The sequence below is a fragment of the Phacochoerus africanus genome, chromosome 10 (assembly GCF_016906955.1).
Source record: "Phacochoerus africanus isolate WHEZ1 chromosome 10, ROS_Pafr_v1, whole genome shotgun sequence".
NCBI classification, from domain to species: Eukaryota; Metazoa; Chordata; class Mammalia; order Artiodactyla; family Suidae; genus Phacochoerus; species Phacochoerus africanus.
Window position 1 is genome coordinate 30505466 of NC_062553.1, and position 22287 is coordinate 30527752.

The 22287-nt window shown below is 40.2% G+C and overlaps 1 protein-coding gene across 1 annotated transcript in view; it reads right to left on the reverse strand.

Moving 5' to 3' along the window:
* Positions 1 to 900: 900 nt before the first annotated feature.
* The window catches only part of RFC1 (replication factor C subunit 1), an 80565-nt gene continuing 59178 nt past the window's right edge, over positions 901 to 22287 (reverse strand). The window contains 15 exon segments of the mRNA XM_047799312.1: positions 901 to 2480; positions 3797 to 3988; positions 5294 to 5507; positions 7361 to 7506; positions 9845 to 9962; positions 10088 to 10242; positions 11805 to 11903; positions 12028 to 12123; positions 12529 to 12666; positions 12929 to 13020; positions 14562 to 14619; positions 14621 to 14677; positions 16415 to 16527; positions 18170 to 18569; positions 20963 to 21067. Coding sequence (XP_047655268.1) covers positions 2406 to 2480; positions 3797 to 3988; positions 5294 to 5507; positions 7361 to 7506; positions 9845 to 9962; positions 10088 to 10242; positions 11805 to 11903; positions 12028 to 12123; positions 12529 to 12666; positions 12929 to 13020; positions 14562 to 14619; positions 14621 to 14677; positions 16415 to 16527; positions 18170 to 18569; positions 20963 to 21067 — 2058 coding nt within the window. The 3' untranslated portion in view covers positions 901 to 2405.

The following is a 22287-nucleotide window of genomic DNA, read 5'->3' on the forward strand; positions in this document are numbered from 1 at the left end:
ATATCACACACATCCCATACTATACACATCAGTGTGGGCTTCCCTGCCATCCAAAACCAACATACCAAAGTCTGAGCAGATGACAGTCATGTAGCCTAACTTTTTGTGATATGATTTTACAGTATAGCCACTTGAGTGTTACAGAGCCCAGAGTAGAACCCAAAATGCCAATAACGTTTTACAGCATCGAAGTACCATATGCATGGCTCCAGTGTGTTATGATCCATTCCTCCCTCCCAAAGGCTGGTAGAGGCCTTGGGCTTACTAAGTGATACAAGTCATTACCATTAAACCCACCCACAGTCCCTCTGTTGTCCGTTATCACTCAAGGGATGTTGCAGGTTATGAGAGTAATAAGAGCCATAAGCAGACGGGAATCTATGAGGGTAAACACATTATATTTGGGGAGTTATACGCCTTAATGAGCATAACTGTACCATAACTTATTTAGGAAGACACTCCTCCTAGTATATCTAACAGTGTGCTTCTTGTTAACAAACTAAGAGGGCAACTAATGGTGCTGCAAATAATAAACTGCCAAAACTTAAATGATGGATGAAATGGTAGTAGTAATAGTCATAGTTAGCTATAGATTACTGATGGCAAGACTCAATGGATCTCAAAAAAGCAAGTGTACAGTTTTATGCTACAAAGATATGTTGCATCCAGTGGCCCCAATAAGGATTTACTGGTTGCTCCAAATCACAATTAACAAGTAAAGGACACTGTCAGTTGTTCAGGCTGCAAGGAGAACAGCCCCTTTTCCTGGGGAGCACAGGGCAACAGATATGATCTGCATGTCCAAAAGCAATAGAAATGGATGAATATGCCTAAAAAATTTATGCTCACCCCACTGGCAAGGTGAGGCAGTCATCAATCAAGGAAGTCTTCACTGAAGCAGAAGTTTCAAGCAGGGCTTTAATAAAGAGAGGGACATGGCTTAGTAGGCAAAGGCTTAAGGCAATGTTTTATTCCCATAACGAACTTAATCTACAAGAAAGACATTTTTCACATTCGTAAATACACTTTAAGTATCTTGAAGTTCCCTCTGTGGCGCAATGGGATCAGCAGTGCTAGGACGCAGGTTTGATCCCTGGCCCACCACACTAAGGATCCAGCATTGCCAAAACTGCGGCTGTGGCTCAGATCTGAACCCTGGCCTGGGAACTCCATATGCCATGAGGTGGCCCAAAAAGGTGGGGGGAAAATCTCAACTTTGTTTGACTTTGCAAATAAAACTATCAGTTCCTTAAAAGCAGGGAACAGAATCCTGATTTTACATTCCTATTAGCACTTAGCTCAGAGAAGGAGCACATACCCCTGAGCATTCACTGACAAGATTAAAAAAAAATCACTAGACACTCAAATTCCAAGCTAGTTCCACAGCCTCAGGGCCCCTCAACAAACACACTTACAGGCATAATCTAAAGTTCCAGTAAGGTCTGTGGACTCTTATCAGGACAGAACTGGCTCTCCCAGAGACAAAGTAAACAAAAGCCAGTGTTAATTTTGTCCCAAAGCAGAGTGAGGAGAAAGTCTGACCCAGCCTGCACCCTGCTGGTTTGAAACTGATGGGTTGAGACTCTGGAAGGATAGGAATGTATGACAATCTTTCTGCAGCCACAACACCTTCTAGTAATAACAAGGAGGCCTCTCCATGAAATTCTATTCGCAGCAGAGGTGTGGCTGACCCTCATACGGCAATGAAGCTGCAAATGAGAGTTCTGACTCGTCAATTGCCAAAGTTATGTTTCACACAAAGGTTAGTAAGAATATACTTAGTTTTTTTATCCAATCATTTGCAAATTAATAAGGAAAAAATATACCGACATAATATTTTACCGTATAAGATGACAATCTTAAGAATCTGTACATGTATCGTGGAATATTTTTATTCCTAATTTATATTTTGTAAGATATCTGACAATGTACAAAGAATATCCAGCTCTAGGTGGTGACTGTTTTGTATTATAATTTATTTACAAAATTTCACCACATAATAGTTAACTACCCTTTTTAAGAAAATCAGCATTGGTCCTATAATGGCCATTAGGATAAATTCTTAAGCCTACAAAAGCCACCTTAGTACCTCTGTTCCCAGACATATTACCATTAACTAAAATCTGACTCCAAATTCTGATTATACAGTCATTTTGAAGTACAATCTCATTGGATTGACAAGGGACAGTGGAGGACCCAAGGAGTCCTATCAACCTCTATAAGAGGTGCATACCAGCCTACTGCTTGCATCCTTCTAGCTGTACCACTGTTGATTTGTAATGGGACCATGAGGTTGCCCCATTACACTACAACATGGTTCCTTTGGAAAAACAAGGCATTCTCTAGACCAGCTAGACTGGTCAGCAGGGTGAGTAAAAAGTGGCTGTCAGCAGTCAAAAACAGTTTCATTTCTTTGAACTTTTCCCTCTTCCTTTTCTGGACTCCTTATCTTTTTCTGATTTTGAAGGTTTCGGCTTTTTCTGTTGGGAAAGAAAGATGCACAGAATAGTTAATAGCTGTGTTTCATGAGTAATGAAATAAAGTCATCTCTACAGTAAATCAAATCTTTACCTGCAACTTAAAAAGGGGGAAAGGTTGCAAACACCTAGATCTTGAACTACTGCTACCCTGATGCTTACTAGCACAAGTGGCTAGCTTGTGCCTTTAACTACTGAACATCTATTAAGACGCCAGAACTAGGATATGTTCCCCAGTATGCATTTTCTTTGACTCAGAACATAAAAAACAGAAGTATATTTAAGAAAGACAAAATAAGCAAGAGATAATTTACAGATACGGTAATGTCCTCATGAAGAATTTCCTTTTCTTTCAGTTTCAGATTAGAGATCCCAACATGCTCACTCTGAGCAGGGGAGAGAGGTAGACGTCTTAGGTCTACACAGGACTAGAGAGCGCCTCACTGGAGAAGGGCCCTGTTCCCACCCCTGCACAGAAACGAGAACACAAACAGGATCGAGAATGATACACACACACACACACACACACACACACAAAGCACAGAAGAGGCTACAAACTAGATTCCTTTGCCTCAGCCAATGGTAAATAGCGGGCCAATATTATACATGATTTTAATCTTTCCTAGCAAAAGATGAGGCTGTTTTGCTCTGAGAAACTTCTATAGGCAATTCAATGTATACAGGAGAAAACAACAGAAGGGAAAAAAGGTTTCGCTAAAATAAAAATGCTTAATTATGCGGTGAAAGTATATCTGTGCGTAAAGCACACACCAATGGCAAATAAAAATTGTCCTTTTACTAACAGCACATGACCATCAATATGATGGCTATTTTCTTGTTACTAGGCTCTTCCACTGTTACAGAAGCTATTTATACAAATGAACTGTGATGAACAAAAAAACTTAAAAGCGGAGTTCCCGTCGTGGTGCAGTGGTAGGAACCATGAGGTTGCGGGTTCGGTCCCTGCCCTTGCTCAGTGGGTTAACGATCCGGCGTTGCCGTGAGCTGTGGTGTAGGTTGCAGACGTGGCTCGGATCCCGAGTTGCTGTGGCTCTGGCGTAGGCTGGTGGCTACAGCTCCGATTCAACCCCTAGCCTGGGAACCTCCATATGCCGTGGGAGCGGCCCAAGAAATAGCAACAACAACAACAAAAAGACAAAAGACAAAAAAAACCCAAAAAACTTAAAAGCATTTTCAGCTTCCTCTGCTACTTGCTAAACAGGCCCTGAATGATTTCAAAATGTTAGTCATACACACAAAAAGATAAACTATTCTGAGGGAGTATCATAGCTTCTCCTATTTGTACATTAAAATACTACCTTGATCATAGCATCACTTTCTAAAGTGTCCTGGTCTTTCTCATCAGATTGAGAGTCATCTTCATTTAACTCTTCGTTGTATTCAGAATCCAGCACTGGACCTGTGCTGTGTCTGTGTGTCTTTACTGCCTGCAGTGAATACGGAGTAAGGTGGGCTTCCTTATTGTAAGCTCTTGTGAAGGCTGCTTTCACCTACATGAAAGGAACAGAGGAAGATTATTACAACTCTTAAGTGCCAAACAATCCTTTAAGTTCTACGGGCCCAGAGGCTTTGAGAGATCCTGGGAGCCCCTTGAAATTGTTGTAAAATATATATGTGTACATTTAAGTGTATGCATGTGCATTTTTCTATAGAGAGGTTCCAAATTTTTCATGACATTCTTTAATAGAGCCCATGACTCAAAAAATAAGAAATCAGTATTTGGGGAACATAAGGCAGATTTTTAAGTGTTACTTTAAAAGTTCCCAATGTGGCACAGTGGGTTAAGAATCCAACTGCAGTGGCTCAGGTTGCTACAGAGGCAAGGATTCGATCCCTGGCCCAAGACGTAGGTCACAGCTGTGACTCAGATTCAATCCCTGACCTGGAAACTTCCATATGCCACAGGTGTGGCCAAAATAATTAAAATAAAAAGCTACTTAAGTCATCATTTTTATCAATTCAGTGCTCTCATCACTAAAAAGTCGTAAGGAAAGTTAGTGAACCAATAAATCAAAAAAGGCTTATAAAAAAAGGTACAAGTTAAAATTGGCCTTTAATTACCATAAAATATGCAAATTATCTTTACCATAAAAATAGATTATTTCAAAATACTAAGTGATGTGAAAAGCCTTAACTTCAAGCTTCTAAACCTAACTGTAGAATGAGTCCACAAATTCTAACAATGGATGTCTCTTGTGAGAATCTGCCCATAGCCATTAGGTCAGGTCAAAATTCTAGAGTCAGCAAGCCACAGAGAATATGTTTTCTAGAACAGCACCGAATAAGGCACAAGGGTGAGGTACTTGAGAGGACAAAATCGTGTTATGTCACTTTAGTTTTTTCATGCTCATTATATAAAGGAGGGGGTACATTATTATATAATACTGTCCAAATGTAATAAATACACTGAATCCAGATTAGGCAGACTGAGACAAAGTCTAAAAATGCTCTGCCAATAAACACATCTTTCTTTTCATAATATGTTCTTTCTTTCACTCCCAGGCTCACCTGCCCATCCTTATAAGGAATCCACTGACATTTGCTCCTCAGATTTCACATCTTGCTTTTCCACTCAGCATAAAGCAGAGATAAAACTATAAATTATAAAGTCAAACCTTGAAGTCTACTCTGAATACTGTACTCAAATGGTATCTTAGGAAAGCACACACCATAAGCAAAAGGCATTTAAGGAAAAGAAGTTTAACTGTTTAAAAGCATTTAAAACATCTCTGAAGTACTCCTAGTGCACAGTAATTAATTACAAAGTGATGGAGAATCGGTGGGGTATAATTTACCTTAGGATCCAGCTTGGAGAAAGGACTAGGTCTGCCTCCCCAGCTGCTAATTTCCATAATATTCTCAAAGTCTTCTTTCATCAAATAATATGTGTCCATAAGAGTAACAACATCTTGTACTCCTTCCACCCCTTGTGAGGTCAAGGGCTGTACAAGTGCATCCCTTATATGTGACAGATAATCCATGTTTACAGTCTTTTTGCTGGAGTAAGTTCTTAAACCAAAACAAAAGAGATACACCTGTGGTCAATGGCAAACTACCACCAAATCATAGTTTGCCAGAGTTTAACCCATTTTTAATCATGCTCATTGGAATGCCGACTATTTAATAGCTGGTGGAGGAAAAGCTTAGCACTCCCCTACCAGGGTAATGGATACACTCCTGAGGATCTACACAAATACAGTGGAAGCATCAAAGAGGGACACCCCTGGGGACACATGAGCAGGGAATAGAAAAATGGCTGACAGACAGGCCGTCAGCTTAAGCAATCAGAACAGCAGTGGGGGAAAGGGCTCCTTCCAGCTTCCAGAGGCCACCTCCACCTCTTGGCTCATGGTTCCTTTTTCCATCTTCAAAGCTGGCAGTAGAAGTGTAACATCTTCAAGTCTCTCTCTGATTGACTCTGCTGCCTATACCTCATTTTTTAATCCTTATAATTACACTGGATCCATCCAGATAATCCAAGATAATATTCCCAGCTTGAGATGGGAATAAATTTGTGTTGTTTTAAGCCATTAAGTTGTGGTCATTTGTTACAGCCGCTCAGTGCTGAAACTAATACAGGGATCAGCTGTATAGCACAGAGAACTCTACCTGATATTCTGTGATAATCTATATAGAGAAAGAATCTGAAAGAGAATGGGTGTATGTACATGTATAACTGAATCACTGTGTTGTCAGCAGAAATCATCACAACTTTATAAATCAACTATACTTCATAAAACTTTAAAAGAAAAACAAAAAAAAATTCTGGTGGAAGAAAAAAGACCCATACCATAGGCTATGAAGAGGGAACATAGTAGGAAGTAGAATTCTACAGGAACAGAAGAAAGGGACTATCTCAGTTCAGCTGTGTTTTCTTCATCTTTTTTTTTTTTTGTCTTTTGTCCTTTTAGGGCCACACTCACAGCATATGGAGGTTCCCAGGCTAGGGGTCTAATTGGAGCTGTAGCTGCTGGCCTACACCACAGCCACAGCCACAGCCATGTCAGATCCGAGCCACGTCTGCAACCTACACCACAGCTCAGAGCAACACTGGAGCCTTAACCCACTGAACGAGGCCAGGGATCGAACCCGCAACCTCATGGTGCCTAGGTGGATTCGTTTCTGCTGCACCATGACAGGAACGCCTCAGTTCAGTTTTAACCAAAAGTTAAGGGTAGATTTATGTTAATATTCTCTCCAGGGACCAGAAAGGGAAATAGGATTGCTCAAGCAATTCTTCATGGTTAAAAATGAATCCCTAAAATTCACTTAGTATCTGTGTTGCATGCACATTCCTAAGTCTCTAAACTTTAAAAAAAATCTTACCAAATAACAAGAATTTTTGAACTTCCTTAAACTTCTCCTAAGGCACTGGTTTTCAATTATCTGGAGATTTCATCTTCTGTTATATGCTAAACTGTACCCCCTAACCCAAATGACTGGGTCAGGTTACTATTAGGATAGGAGGTAAAAACCAGTTCGTTTATTTAAATAGTGCCCTTTTTCCTATTAAGTTATTTGGGGGCCAAGACATTATGTATGTCTACCAGTAATAGGCACAGTCACAATAACACCACATCAGATGTATGTGGTTGTAAAAATTTATCTCAAAGTTATGGCACATCTACCATCTGGCTTCATTCTCCAAAGTATCCTTTTAAGTAATAAAACAAGTGTTATACTAATTACAGACAATAAAACTCAGAACCACAGAATGTACAGAATTTATCCATAATCATTTATCTAGTTAGCAATAAAATCAAAACAAAAGCACAAATCTTTGTGACTCACACCATCCTTGTTAGCTAAACAATAAATATACTGCTTTGATAAAATGCCAGACATGAAGTGATACCACTTACCTGAGACTCATATGCAATGCTAGGTCCTGAACAATACGATCGTGTTTGCCCGCAGATGAGTGCTTCCCCAACCAGCTTGGGAAGGAGGGAAACTGGGTCATGTACCCCCTCATTAACTCTCCAGGAAGAACACTGGCATAAATGGCCTGAAAAAATTAATTGCAGTCCACAATTTAAACTCAGCAAAAAGCTGCCTCTTAAGCAGCTCTTAACTTCCAAGCAGCCTCTGGAAAATGAAACGTTACCCAAGTAACTAACTGCAGTGTAGTCAGGCCCTTCCCTCTCTCTCTGATCTGTTGGTTATGGGAAATTCAACCTCTGAAAACAACGAATTGCAGTAAATGCCTTGGTCAAAAACAGTCATGTATGGCCCTCAGAGATGGTCTTGCTTCCCCAGCCTCCTCACCCGCCTGAGCTCAACAAACACCAGTTACTTCATGATGCCAGTGCCACAAAAAATACTTTAAGAGGAATATGATTGATTGTCTTTAATATAAAGCTATTGATAGAAGAGGTGGCTCAAACACTGAAAATCTAATAATTAAAGAATCAGGTATAAACTGGCACTTGAGAAAAGTCCTTTTTTTTGCTTTTTAGGGCCATATTCATGGCATATGGAAGTTCCCAGCCTAGGGGTCGAATCAGAGCTACAGCTGCTGGCCTGTGCCACAGCCTCAGCAATGTGGATCTGAGCCACGTCTGTGATCTACACCACAGCTCATGGCAACACCGGATACCTGACCCACTGAGCAAGGCTGGGGATCGAACCGGCATCCTCATGGATACTAGTTGGATTTGTTTCCACTGCACCACAACGGAAACTCCAAGCAAAGTTCTTCTTGAAAATATCCTTGGATATCTTCTATATCCAGGGGTTTTGCTTTTTTTAAATCTGGAATTATACATAAATTTTGTTTCTTGCTTTACTCTAAAGATATTTTCACATAAGTATTTTTTATATTATAATCATACTCCTACTGCTAAAAAATGGAAATTTTCTTCCATTTCTTGCTATCAGAATTAATGATTTAGGAAGAGTTCCTACTGTGGTACAGTGGGTTAAGAATCCAACTGCATGGAGTTCCCGTCGTGGCGCAGTGGTTAACGAATCCGACTAGGAACCATGAGGTTGCGGTTTCGGTCCCTGCCCTTGCTCAGTGGGTTAACGATCCGGCGTTGCCGTGAGCTGTGGTGTAGGTTGCAGATGCGGTTCGGATCCCGCGTTGCTGTGGCTCTGGCGTAGGCCGGTGGCTACAGCTCCGATTCAACCCCTAGCCTGGGAACCTCCATATGCCGTGGGAGCGGCCCAAGAAATTGCAAAAAGACAAAAAAAAGAATCCAACTGCAGTACCTCAGGTCACTGCAGAGGCTCAGGTTCAATCCCTAACCTAGCACCACAGTGAGTTAAAGGATCTGGCATTGCTGCAGCTATGGTGTAAGTCACAGTTGTGGCCCAGATTCAAACCCTGGCCTAGAAACTTCCATATGTTGCAGGTGTGTGCACTTTAAAAAGTAAAAGAAGAATTAATGCTTTAGAGAGTATTTTCACACATTAAGCTTATCCTGTGTTTAACATTATTCCTTTAGGATAAATTCTAATGGGTATAATTATTGGGTGTGAAATAAAAATGAACACTTTTAATACATAAAAGTAAAGATTCTTTAAAAGAAAAGCAAACCTTCCAGAAGTCCCTCACTTGTTAATCAGGTCAATAATACTCTATCAATGTGCAAAACTCAAGAACAAATAACACTCCTAAATTATGAAAGTTTTCAAAACTCTTTATTGTTTTAAAAGGTATCAACCTAAATAAAAGGTCTGATATAAAGCTGCCTCTTTAGCACAGAAGACAGAAAATCAGAATTTATGTATCAGAAAAGCAGCTCCTGACCTGATTTCCTCAAGGATGAGCTACTTAGTAACAATTTGGGAAAGCCAGGAATGACAAAAAAAGAAATGGATACTTAAGGCAAAATAGGGCAAATGAAACTTTTGACTCACCATCTTAGTTATGACTAAAATCTAACATTGCCATTTCCATATGTCCATTTACATAAAAACATTCAAAAATAAAGAATGTTAAGAAATGGGGAGTTCCCATTGTGGGTCAGCAGGTTAAGAACCCAGCACAGTGTTTGTGAGGATGCGGGTTCAATCCCTGGACTTGCTCAGCGGGATAATGATGTGGAGGTGCTGCAAGCCATAGCATAGGTCTCAGATGCAGCTCGGATCTGGGGTTGTCTGTGACTGTAGCAGCTCTGATTCAACCCCTAGCCTGGGAATTTCCATATGCTACAGGTGCAATTGTAAAAAGATAAACAAAAACAAAACAAAAAAGTCAATAGTGACCACAAGGTATTTTAATCTCTAACAGAATTTTTGCCTATAAGGTTTATCTGATACTTCAAATAATTACAGGAGCTAAAACCTATCTTGTTGTGACTAAAGCAGAGTCTGTGCTCTAAGGAGAGCCCTGTGCTTACCTGTGTGGGCAGAAGGCTCCAGTTTTGCTTATTGCGGATCTGACGGTCCACTAGGTCACCATCACAAATGCTGTCTGCTGCTCTGCTTAAAAGCATCAAGTGCTTTTTCATGTCACCTCTGCAGGAATAAACCAGTCTGGATTACACTACTGTCCATACTCCACACCCCTCCCTCCCAGGTATCTGGCCTTTGCAGGGTTGGGAGGGTACTAATTCTACCCCTCACTAGCTCTGAACACTCACCCTGCAGCTACAGGCTTCACGTGAATGTAGTTCTCCTGAACAAAGAGCGGTGCTATTGAATAATCATGGAAAAAGAGATCTGACTTGTCCATAAGTGACATATGAGCAGTCTCCTCTCCAGTTACAAACACCTTTCGGGCAACATCAAATGGGCCCTAAAAAGAGAGAGGGACATACTAGTAAAATGGCCAGTATCCAAACACTGACACCACCAAATGACAGCTAAGCTGTGGAGCAACCGAAACTCTCTGTCGTTGCTGGTAAGAATGCAAGATGGTACAGTCACTTTGGAAGACAAATTGATAGTTTCTTACAAAACTAAATATAATTTTACTGTACCATCTCATGACTGTGCTCCTTGGTATTTATCCAAATGAACTGAAAACATATACACACAAAAAACCTGCACCTGAATGTTTATAGCAGCTTTACTGAAAACTGCCAAAATTTGGAAGCAATCAGATGCCCTTCAATAGGTGAATGAATGGATAAACTGTGGTACATCCAGACATGGGACCATTACTCAGCACTAAAAAGAAATGAGTTATAAAGCCATGAAAAGATATGGAGAAACTTTAAGTGTATATTATTATGTGAAAAAAGCCAATCAGAAGAAGCAACATATAGGATTCTAAATATGTGACATTCTTAAAAAGGTGAAACTATGGAGACAGTAAAAAAAAAAAAAAAGTGGTTTTCAGGGGCTGGCGGAAGAACAGGCAAAGCAAAGAGGATTTCTAGGGCAGTCAAAGTGTTCTATATGATACAACAGTGAAAACGTGCCATTACACATGTATATTTCAACACCTAGAGAATGTACAAGACCAAGAGCAAACCCTAATGTTCAACTATGGACTCTGGGTTATGATGATGATGTGTCAGTGTGGGTTCATCAGTTGTGACAGATGTACCACTCTGATGGAGGATGTTGGTAGTGGGGAACACTATTCTACTGGCGATAGGAGATATACAGGAAATATCAATTTTGCTATGAACCTAAAACAACTCTAAAAATGTTTACTGATTTTTTAAAAAGAGGGAGAGGGGAAAACACTGTTTAATCATTGCTCTAATGGCAATGAGGAATTCTGACTGGTGACTAGGTGAAACAGAACACAGAAATAATATGGACCTTTACTCTAGCTTCAGGGAGTCATTAAACTATAAACCATTTGAAACAAGATTATTCTGAACAGCTACAAAGCACTCAAAACATGAAATCTATACATAAGGGATTCTAAAAAGGCCATTATATAACTACGAAGGCGTGAGCATGATTTAAACTGTCCCTTTCTCAAAATTTACAATTACATTGACAGTCCTTAAGAAAAAAGTCACTTGAATCAAAATACTTTTAGCAGCTGTCAAAAATCTCTTGCTGAAGTTCCCACCGTGACTCAGTGGTTAACGAATCCGACTAGGAACATGAGGTTGTGGGTTCGATCCCTGGCCTTGCTCAGTGGGTTGAGGATCTGGCGTTGCTGTGGCTCTGGCATAGGCTGGTGGCTACAGCTCTGATTAGACCCCTAGCCTGGGAACCTCCATATGCCGTGGGTGCAGCCCTAGAAAAGACAAAAACACCCCCCCACACACAAAAAAAACCTCTTGCTATAAATATCCATAGGTGTCTCAAGGAACTATGATAACTATTTTTATTAATACTGACAGGAGAAGAAGTGCTTTGGTTAAGGAACTAAGAAATGGAAATTTACTTTACCAGTTTGATATCCTTTTTGGCTCTGTGAGAATCAGCCTTAGCCTGGTCATAGGTTAGTGCCTTACTTCGTGCACACCACATACTCAGATTATGTAAAACCTAAAAGAATCACAAGTAAGACACTGTCAAAGATAGGGAAATACTGCCACTCTTTGTCCCAAAAACATTTAAGACATCAATTCAATAAAATGATCAACTGTTACATAATATATATTTAATTTACCTGTCTAATATCTTGATTGGCTCCCAAAATTATTTCATTCATAGCTGGAGGGGGGATTTTTAAACCCTCTTTAAATGCAACAGACATCATAGCACCCTGAAATTGACAAAGGGAAATGAATCCTCGATGATTTTTTAAAGTTCATATGGTCAGATTTTTAAAAATATTTATCAAGTACTTTTATTTATTTATTTTTATGGCCACACCTGTGGCATATGAAAGTTCCCGGGCTAGGGGTTGAAGTGGAGCAGCAGCTGCCGGCCTACACCACAGCTATAGCAACACTGGATCCCAGCCACATGTGCAACCTACGCCTCAGCATGAGGCAACACTGGGTCCTTAACCCACCGAAGTCAGGGATCAAACCCACATTCTCACAGAGACTATGTTGGGTTTTAACCCGCTAAGCCACAATGGGAACTCCTATCAAGTACTTTGAAAAACTATCCTAAAAATATATAGGGTAAGAGTGATGGAGGAAAAAAAATCCAATCATCATACCTTAATCTGTTCAACCCGAGGTCTTTGAAAACGAAGATCGAAACAATAATGAACCAAGGAGCGAATCTTGGGGTGATTTCTATCATTGCACATACAAATAATGGGAATTTTTGTATGTTTTATCAAACCAATTAATTCCTGAAAGGCAAATTTGCAACACAAAAATAATTATCTAAAAAAAACAAAAATCAACGAAGTATACAATGTATGTATTTTAGGTTTTAAAAGGCAACATGCCTCAATTGCTGTAAATACCACACAGCATGATAGTTTAAAAAAAAAAACAAAACCTAAAATCAATAGTAAAACTGCACACTGTAAATCAACTATAATGGAAAAAAAAATCTAAAAACAAACAAGCAACAACAGTAAAACTGCAAAAATACAGTGCTTTCCTTACCTGAATTCCTCCCCTGTCCTCATTGCCTGCCATGCCATCTACTTCATCCATGATGAGAGCATGTTTCGTGCTTACTGAATGGGCTGCTCCACCTGAACCATGTTGAAAAGCAATAGGATGGGACAAAAACAAAATAACAATTCTTCAAACACTGCTGCTTTAAAAAAAAAAAAATCTGTAACATATATAACATTTTAAACTGATAGATAATGTAGATCCATGGTTCAAAACTCAAAAGGCACAAGAGGAGTTCCTGTTGTGGCTTGGCAGTAATGAACCCGACTAGTATCCATGAGGACGCCAGGTTTAATCCCTGGCCCTGCTCAGAGGGTTAAGGATCTGGCGTTGCTGTGGCTGTGGTGTAGGCCAGCAGCTACAGCTCCGATTTGACCCCTAGCCTGGGAACTTCCATGTGCCATGGGTGCAGCCCTAAAAAGACAAAAAAAAGGCACATGAGTAAGCAGTGACATGAAATCCTCTCCCACCTCTGCCCCCTTGGGCACCCAGTTTCACTCTCTGGAGGTAAAGAATGTGAGGAGTCTCATGTACGCATATTCCTTAAGAGATATTCTACTCATATTAAAAACGTGTGTACTTAAAAGTATACACCTTGGTTTTATCATTTAATATATTTCGGTGACCTGTTTCTTATCTGCAGATATAGATCATCTCCTTTTTAAGGCTTTTCAAATATTCCATTTTACACACCTATCGTAATTAATCACTTTCCACTGATAAAATATGAAGATGCTTCCAATCTTATTATGAATCATAATTAATGAATCTACTTATCTATGTTATTTTGCATATATACAAGTATAACAGTTACTAAATTCCAAGGAATTGGAATTTCTGGGTTAAAGGCTATGTGTAATTTAACTTTGAGAAACACTGTCAGATGGCACTCCAGAGTTGTACCAACTGACACTCCCACTAATCATGTATAAAAGTGACGTCTGCTGGGAAAATTTTTAACAATTTTCTACCACTGAAAGTACCAAGAATTCAGGTGACTGTGCAATATACCACAGATTCTGAACATGCAGTATAGTCTGTAATATGGGCATCTTATTTTCCCCATAAACTCTGCTACATCAGATTAACAGCTACAACCCGAAACCCAGTGGCACTTTAACACTGTCTTTTCTCCTCCTCTACTACCTCTGCCTGAAATAACCCCTTCCATCCACAAACTAGTCTAATTCTTCAAGGCCCTTTGAACAAAGTCACCATTTTATTGGTAGCTTTCCCCAATGTTCCAAATAGAATCATTCCTTCACCTAAAAGCATCTATCACCTCACTCATCACACTGTTAGTTGTTTACTTTCCCTTGTCAGAGGATTTACCTGTGAATCCTCTAAAACCAATGCAAATATTCATAAATATGTCCATGTATACATTTTATCACATATTCAGAAACCACTAAGACCTGAAAAAAGGGGGGAAGGATGAAGGTGAATTACTGTCCTGTAAGAGTTACATCATAGGTGCTTCTTACTGTCTCATTAGCCCCAGGATTTAGCAGGGTGCCTGGCACACAGTAAGGTTCAATACTAGTTAATGGACACAGAACTGAACCTGTTTTTCTTACATAACCCTCCTCCCCCCAAAACAGTTCAAAAACCCACATACTTGAATAAAAGCCTTTGATGCTGGTATTATTCAGCGACTCAGCAACAATCTCCTTCAAAACTGTTCTTACTCCGAGTGTCACTTGCATTCAGTTCCACATAGCTATATCCCAATTCCTAATCAAGATATTGGAAACCATTACTATCACAATGCAAATTATTAACTCTCCCCTGAAAGAAGGCAACTGAGGAAGAGGATAGAAAAATCACCTAAGTAACCACAGGTAGAAAGCAGGATACTAATGACAGTAAGATTAACTCTTAACAGGCCTCACATTAAGAGACATTTAAAATATAATATACATACATACCACACACATATAAAAACACACATTTGATCTTAAACATCAGTTGATAAATAACTAATCTGAAAGAGTATATATGAACAAGCAATTTTACTAAGTTTGCTTCTTAAAGTCTTCAAAAGAATTAAATATAAGGGCCATCCCCAAACTTCAATATCAGACACAGAATTAATCTATGTTAAAATACCAAAAAGTAATTAGAGACTCCTTAAGATAAACTATAAAGTTTAATCATTCTTTGTCAAGCTATCCATTTACAATCTTCCTCTCAAACTGTGAAAAATCAAGTAATTTGGACTCTTCCCAAAATTCACCATTATATTGATCTTAAGGCATTATGAAAGACTCTGATTCAATCCCTCAAAAAGTAATGATAAAATCAGGGGGAAAAGAGTTATCTTTACAATTGTAAAGACTAGGGGAAAAAAAATTGCTCTTGTTGTTTTTTTAATGTTTACAAAGAGTGGAAAATATATAATTAATTATTATACCAGCTAAAAATGTACACTCTGGTCCACACAACAAAGAGGGTGAGACAGAGAGTTGGGAAATCCAGCAATAACATTAAAGCAAATTTAATTTTTTCTTTTTTTTTTGTCTTTTCCAGGGCCGCACTCTCGACATATGGAGGTTCCCAGGCTAGGGGTCGAATCGGAGCTGTAGCCGCCGGCCTACACCACAGTCCACAGCAATGCCAGATCCTCAACCCAATGAGCAAGGCCAGGGATGGAACCCGCAACCTCATGGTTCCTAGTCGGATTCGTTAACCACTGAGCCACAACGGGAACTCCTAAAGCAAATTTAAAATCCCCCATTTTATCATTTTGATACCATTTCATGTACCATTCCTACCATTCTGATACATGAGGCCCTGGGGTGCCAAGTGCCTTGTCCTCTCACCATCTAGATATGGCAGCCATGAAGACAACAAGAGCAAAAGGAGGGTTCCGTAGGGGTGAAAAGTTGGACTACCTGGGTTCACACTGTGCCCCCACCCTCCGCTATAGGCCTGTTTCATTTGTCACATAAGGATGGCAATAGGACACACAGCACACAGAATTCTTCCTACAAGGGTATATAAGATATCTATATCTGTAAGCATCTGTGAGACATTACACACACAGGGGCTTATTAGTGCATTGCCTGGCACACAAGTAAATATCACCTATCATTATTATTACCAATATTTTTTAAAGGATGAAAGTGACAAACGTGCCCAGAACCAAAGCAAATTTCAGAGGTTTGATTTTAGAAAAGTCATGATAGGAGTTCCCGTCGTGGCTCAGCAGAAACAAATCTGACTAGCATCCATGAGGACACAGGTTCAATCCCTGGCCACATTCAGTGGGTTAAGGATCTGGCGTTGCCATGAGCTGTGGTGTAGGTCGAAGATGTGGCTTGGACCCTGCGTTGCTGTGGCTCTGGCACAGGCCAGCAGCTACAGCTCCAATTCGACCTCTAGCCTGGGAACCTCCATATGCCGCAGGTGCAGCCCTAAAAAGCAAAAAAAAAAAAATTTTTAAAAGAAAAGCAATGATAGAACACCTACCTGACAAACCAGAGAAGCTGTGGTGGTTTTGCCAACACCTGGAGGGCCTGAGAGCAATGCAGCTTTAAAACTAGAGCCATCATCTTTGCCAGCAAATTTACCAAATTTTGCTGCTAGGAAAAAAGAAGTTTCAGAATGTTAACCTATACTACCCAAGAGAAACACAAGAATAGCAAGAATAACTGTGCATAAAGTTAGCATCAAGAGCTGTCCTCCAATTTACTTCTAAATTTGCAGAGTATTTTCTACAAGGTATAAACAAGAGTTTCCAGAGCATTTAGTGAAATTCTTCTCCCGATCTCACTTCCACTCAAAATAAAAAACTAAAATTAATTTAAAACTTTGACTTGAAACAGTATGAGTTTCTTTCCTACAAAGCTCAGACTCTGATCCTGACTCCATGGCTCAGCGGCTTCAGAAGTGACTTAACTCTGCCCCCTCCCCCACCCGTCCCCCGGATCTGTTTCCTCCTTTGTACAACAAGGGTAACAAAAGTAATGTGCCTGGTAGGGATGCTGTGGGGATGACCATGCTGGGAGAGCCTGACATGCCTCAGTAAATATTAACGAGCATAGTCACCTACATGATCACAAAAAGAATGGACTGAAAATGCTGTATGTGCAACTAATCCATCTTGCCCTCCTCAACTCTAGAGCATCCTTCCTCCCCTCATCACACAGGGCCCTGGCATATAATGAGTGCTCAATACACACACAATGACTGCGAGAAAGATGGTTAGACCCACTGTGGGCATGGAAAAAGGGGCTATAGTTCACCCAAACCATTATTCAGTCTTCTCCAGGCACACAGAGCACTTACACTGCTTTTACTTGGTTATAGAAAAACAAAAGGAGGCAGCCTAAGTTTAACCCTGTATCATTAGAATTATGTAATCTACCCATTTTAAGTAAAATAAACTGGCACTGTCAGCCAATGTCTAATGACCACCTAGACATTAATAACCCACTCGTCACTTTGGGAACTCACTACAATGCTCACTCAATTTTTCCTTCATACTTTTCACATAATATCCCTAAGGGCTGTGGCTGAAGCTCAAGAAAACACTACTTACATTTGTGATTGGAAACTTCAGTTCCAATAATAAACACTTTGGACATTAAATACATATCGTGACCATTCATCTTCCATGATAAACTCATGTGAGCAAGCAAAGAACTAGAGAGGCCCAGGCCTGTCAGGGCTACCAAAAGCAAACATGCTACTGGGATTCCCAGGCTGCCTACCTGTAAGCGTGCCTCGGCCTTTTATTTGCACCATCCCCTGACCCCGAGTCTCCTTGGCTCTCACTCTTACATGTCTCAGACCTTGGTACCTGTATTCTCTCCCACCCAACAGCCCCTCCCTTCACCTAGTTAAGGCCTTCTTCGTTTCCAAGTCTGAGCTCAGATACCCCTTCCTCTAGGGATGGGTGCACACATCCCCATCCCTGATCACACACCTCCCTCCCCTTTGCATCCTACACTTGACCCTATAACAGGACTCAGCACAATACGTTTTACCTGCTGGTTCACCTCTCTCTCCCTCACTAAGTAGGAGCTCCTTGAAGGAAACTGTTTTGTCCACAATAGCACCCCTGGGGTCTAATACAGCACCTGGGCTCAGAGCAGGCTCTCAATAAATGCTTGCTGAGAGATCACTGAACCAACTATTTATTTCCTAACCTATGCGTCACTAAGCAATTAATTACATGGTGACAGACACACAAAAAAAAAATGAATGAAGCTGTAAAATCACCGCGTTTCTTATCTTCGGATGGACTCTTGTGCCAGTTTTGGAGCCAGCGTAGGAGTTTGTTGGCACAGCTCTGGTCACCTTGCTGTCCAATTATGGTCTTGAGCGAGGTTGGCTTATATTTATCCACCCAGAGCAAATTTTCCACTTTGTTTTCACTGCTGTCATCAGCCAAATTCCTAGCCCGGCTGTCACCATCTGTCTCCTCAGCCACCTGCTCCTTGAAGTCCAGGCCTTTCCGAAACACACTGGTTTCCTTTTTTATTGAATTTATAGAGCTTTCCCTTTTGGGAGTCTGTTTGCACTTTTTAGATTCTGATTCCTTCTTAGTTGGACTAACTTTTCTTTTTCCTTGATCCTTTTTTTGGGGTGTTCTTTCCAATTTGGATTTTTCTTTCTTCATCTTAAAAATTGGGAAAGTGAGGAAAAAAGAAACCTGATGAGATATACAGAATTTCTACCCTGCTAAATGCACTCTAGAGGGCAATCTGAGACAGTCAAGTGAGCTACCCAACCTGGGTCTGTCTTTTCATAATGGACCCTGAAGTTTGTGAAATCCCCACCTTCTAAATTTTATAAAAATTAACAACACATCAAAAAGCACTGAAATGCATTTTTAAAAGTGATAACATAATAGTTTTTTTAAAGTAATAATATAAAATCAGTTTGAAAAAAAAAGATGAAGGAATAAGAATTTTTTGTTTTCTGACGAGTTAAAATTTAATTCCTCCAAAAAACTTGCACATGAATGTTCGCAGCAGCATTCTTACACTTTATATGTACAATTATATTATTATAGGCAAAAAATGGAAACAACCCAAAATGACCATCAACTGATGACTGAATAAAGTGCGACATATCCATATAACATTAATGACCAATAAAAAGGAGTAAAGCACCGAAGCACTTCACCATAGCTGAACCTTGACAATATGATGCTAACTGAAAGAAGCCAGACACAAAGGGCCATATATTACATGTTTTCCTTTATCCAACACATCCAGAAGAGGCAAATCCATGGACAGAAAGTACAGCAGTGGTTGCCAGGAGATGGGTATGAAAGGTGACTACTAATCAGTACAAGGTTTGAGGGAGGAGTGAGGAGATGTTCTGGAAGAGACAACAGTGACGGCTGTACAAGCTTGTGAATGTACTAAAAACCACCAACGCATACACTTTAAAAGGGTGGATTTTATGATGCATTAATAATGTCTCAAAAAAAAAAAAAAACACGGTGAGTGGATGCTAAAATTAGTGGGTGAATATTGAGGAAAAACAAGATACTAGCATAGTATTAAAGCATCTCCCCAAGATATTTATTATAGAGGGGAAAACTGTCACTTTACCGGTCAGAAAACCAGGCCAAAATCTTCTTAACCGAGTAGTAAAAGTTAACATCACCAGTAATAAGATATATCGACATTAAGCACAGCTGCTAGGATGCACTGAAGAGGACACAATTCACTTACGTGGTCTTCTAGTCAAAAAGGCATCACCTGATTTAATCAAGAGGAAACTACAACAGCCCCACTGAGACATTGTACTCATCAAATCAAAGCCATGAAGAGACAAGGAAAGACTGGAGGAACTACCATGGACTGGAGAAGACTAAGAAGATACAGCTAAATGCAGTGTGAGATCCTCAAAAAAAGCAGCTCAGTGTGTGGGGGGGTGAAGTTCAAATCATGTGTAGCTTCAGTTAACAGTGTGGTATCAATGCTAACTTCCTAGCTTTGATAACTGCACTGTGGTTAGGTAAGTCATTAGCCTTGGGGGACACGGGATGACGGGCCAATCCAAATCATTCCCCAAGCTTTTCCTAACTGGAATAAATGGAAAGACCACCTTGCCACTTGGGTGACAAAGCTGGGGAGATTTAACTTGGGCTCCTGGCACCTCTGTATCTTACACATCTTTATGTATGTATCCTACATAAAGACCTTTATGTAGGGGAAATGAATGAAACTAACACTAGGAGTAGAGAGACAGAAACTGAAAGGGCCCTAAAAGCACTGTAGTCAGTAGACTCAGTCAGTAGTTCCTACATCAGACTCACTCTGCTCATGGTTTAGCAATGTGAGTCCAGATTTTTCCCTTTCTGCTGAAGCTAATAAGGGCTGGGTTCCTGTTACAACTGAAAAAGTCTTAATACAGTTCTAACTGAAAATGATTTTATCCTGCTGACACTTAAAATATATTCTTTAAAGAACCTCTTGAGCAATAATCTTTGTACAGTTATTCCACGAATATGGAAAATAAAACAGTTTAATTAAGTAGATATGACAAGTGCAATACATTATCCTCTTTCTCTCCTCATACTCCTTTGACAAAGGTAAGGAAATATGTCAAAGACAACAGCCTAAAGCAGAGTCCCCCTGTTCAAAAGGAAATAAGGGGGAGTTCCCATTGTGGCTCGGCGGTAATGAAGTCAACTAGTATCCATGAGGATAAAGGTTCAATCCCTGGCCTCGCTCAGTGGGTTAAGGATCCAGCACTGTCCTGAGCTGTGGTGTAGGTGGTAGACTCGGCTCAGATCTGGCATTGCTGTGGCTGTGCTGTAGGCCAGAAGCGGTACCTCCGATTCAACTCCTAGCCCAGGAACTTCCATGTGCCAGAGATGTGGCCCTAAAAAAAAAAAAAAAAAAATTTAATTCAAAAGGAAATAAGGAAGTTCATTTGCAATAGAATGAGAAATTAAGTCTTTTAGCCCACAGGTCTGTATCCATCCAAGAAATATCTCTATGAAACAGGAAAGTTGCTATACACCAACTTAAATAAATAAAGTTTCATACAAACCTCAGCCTCAACTGCTATTTCATACTTGGACTTCTTGCCTGGCATAGTTCGAATCAGATTCAATAGGCCATCCTCATCAATAATTTTTGTTCCCAAGGCTGCTGCCTATTAATTGAAAAGGCAAATCATTAAAACCACATCCTAACCATTAATTTCTGCAAAAAAAAAATATATATATATGATTCTCAGGCTTGTCAGGAGGTAAAAAACATTCATAAATTAGATAATACTGGAATATTTTTAAAACCATATTCACGAAAAAAAGGTAATACTAAAAAGAAAGAAAATAACAGATACCTCCCCGAGGAGTGGCGGACTGGCACTTGAACTGTACACACCACTTTTGCAGACTGCTTTTCCTTTCCCAATACCCTACAAAGGGCAGCGCCACAAGGGCCTATTCCAGCTCTTCACACCTTCTCCCAGGGTTGATCTGTTGGCAAACATTCTCTCCCACCTTCTCCCTTGCTGACAGAACACCAATGTGTCCATCTCCAAGTGATGAGTTATAAGAATCACAAAGTCCTAGGAGTTCCTGTCGTGGCTCGGGGGAAATGAACCCAACTAGTGTCCATGAGGATGCGGGTTCCATCCCAGGCCTCACTCAGTGGGTTAAGGATCCAGTGTTGCCTTGAGCTGTGGTATAGGTCACAGATAGGGCTCAGATTTGGTGTTGCTGTGGCTGTGGCAGAGGCTGGCAGCTACAGCTCCAATTCGATTCCTAGCCTGGGAACTTCCACATGCCTTGGGTGAGGCCCTAAAAAAAAGGAAAGCAAAAAAAAAAAAAGTCCTCATCCTCCTCAACCTCCCTTAGAGCTCTGAATGGCCATGTGATGCTCTGGCCAATGAGACTTAAGTGGAATTCTACAAGAGGTGTTTCTGGGAAAACTCTCATAAGGTCACTCCCAGCTATTACAACATCTGCTCCCTATTTCCTGCCTTGAACATGACCTTGACAGCTGCAGCTACCTTGCAACACAAGGTAACATGCGCGAAGACTAAAGCTACGCACTAAGGATGACAGAAGTGGAGAAGGGAACTGGCCTAGTTACAACCCTGAGCTGCTGCACCTGCCTACCTCTAGAACTCTTGTAAGATAAGGAAATAAGCAGCTATTTGTCAAAACCACAGTAAGTCATGTATTCTATCACTTAGAACTAAATGCAATCCTATCTGACACACCTTCCAATTAAAAAAACATGATGGAGTCCAAAGCAGCACATATAGCAATGCTTAGGACTAACTAACTGCATTTGCTTGTCTTCAAAAAAAGATTTTAACTAGAACAGTACACTAAGACAGCCAAGTAAACAGGAACTGTGCCT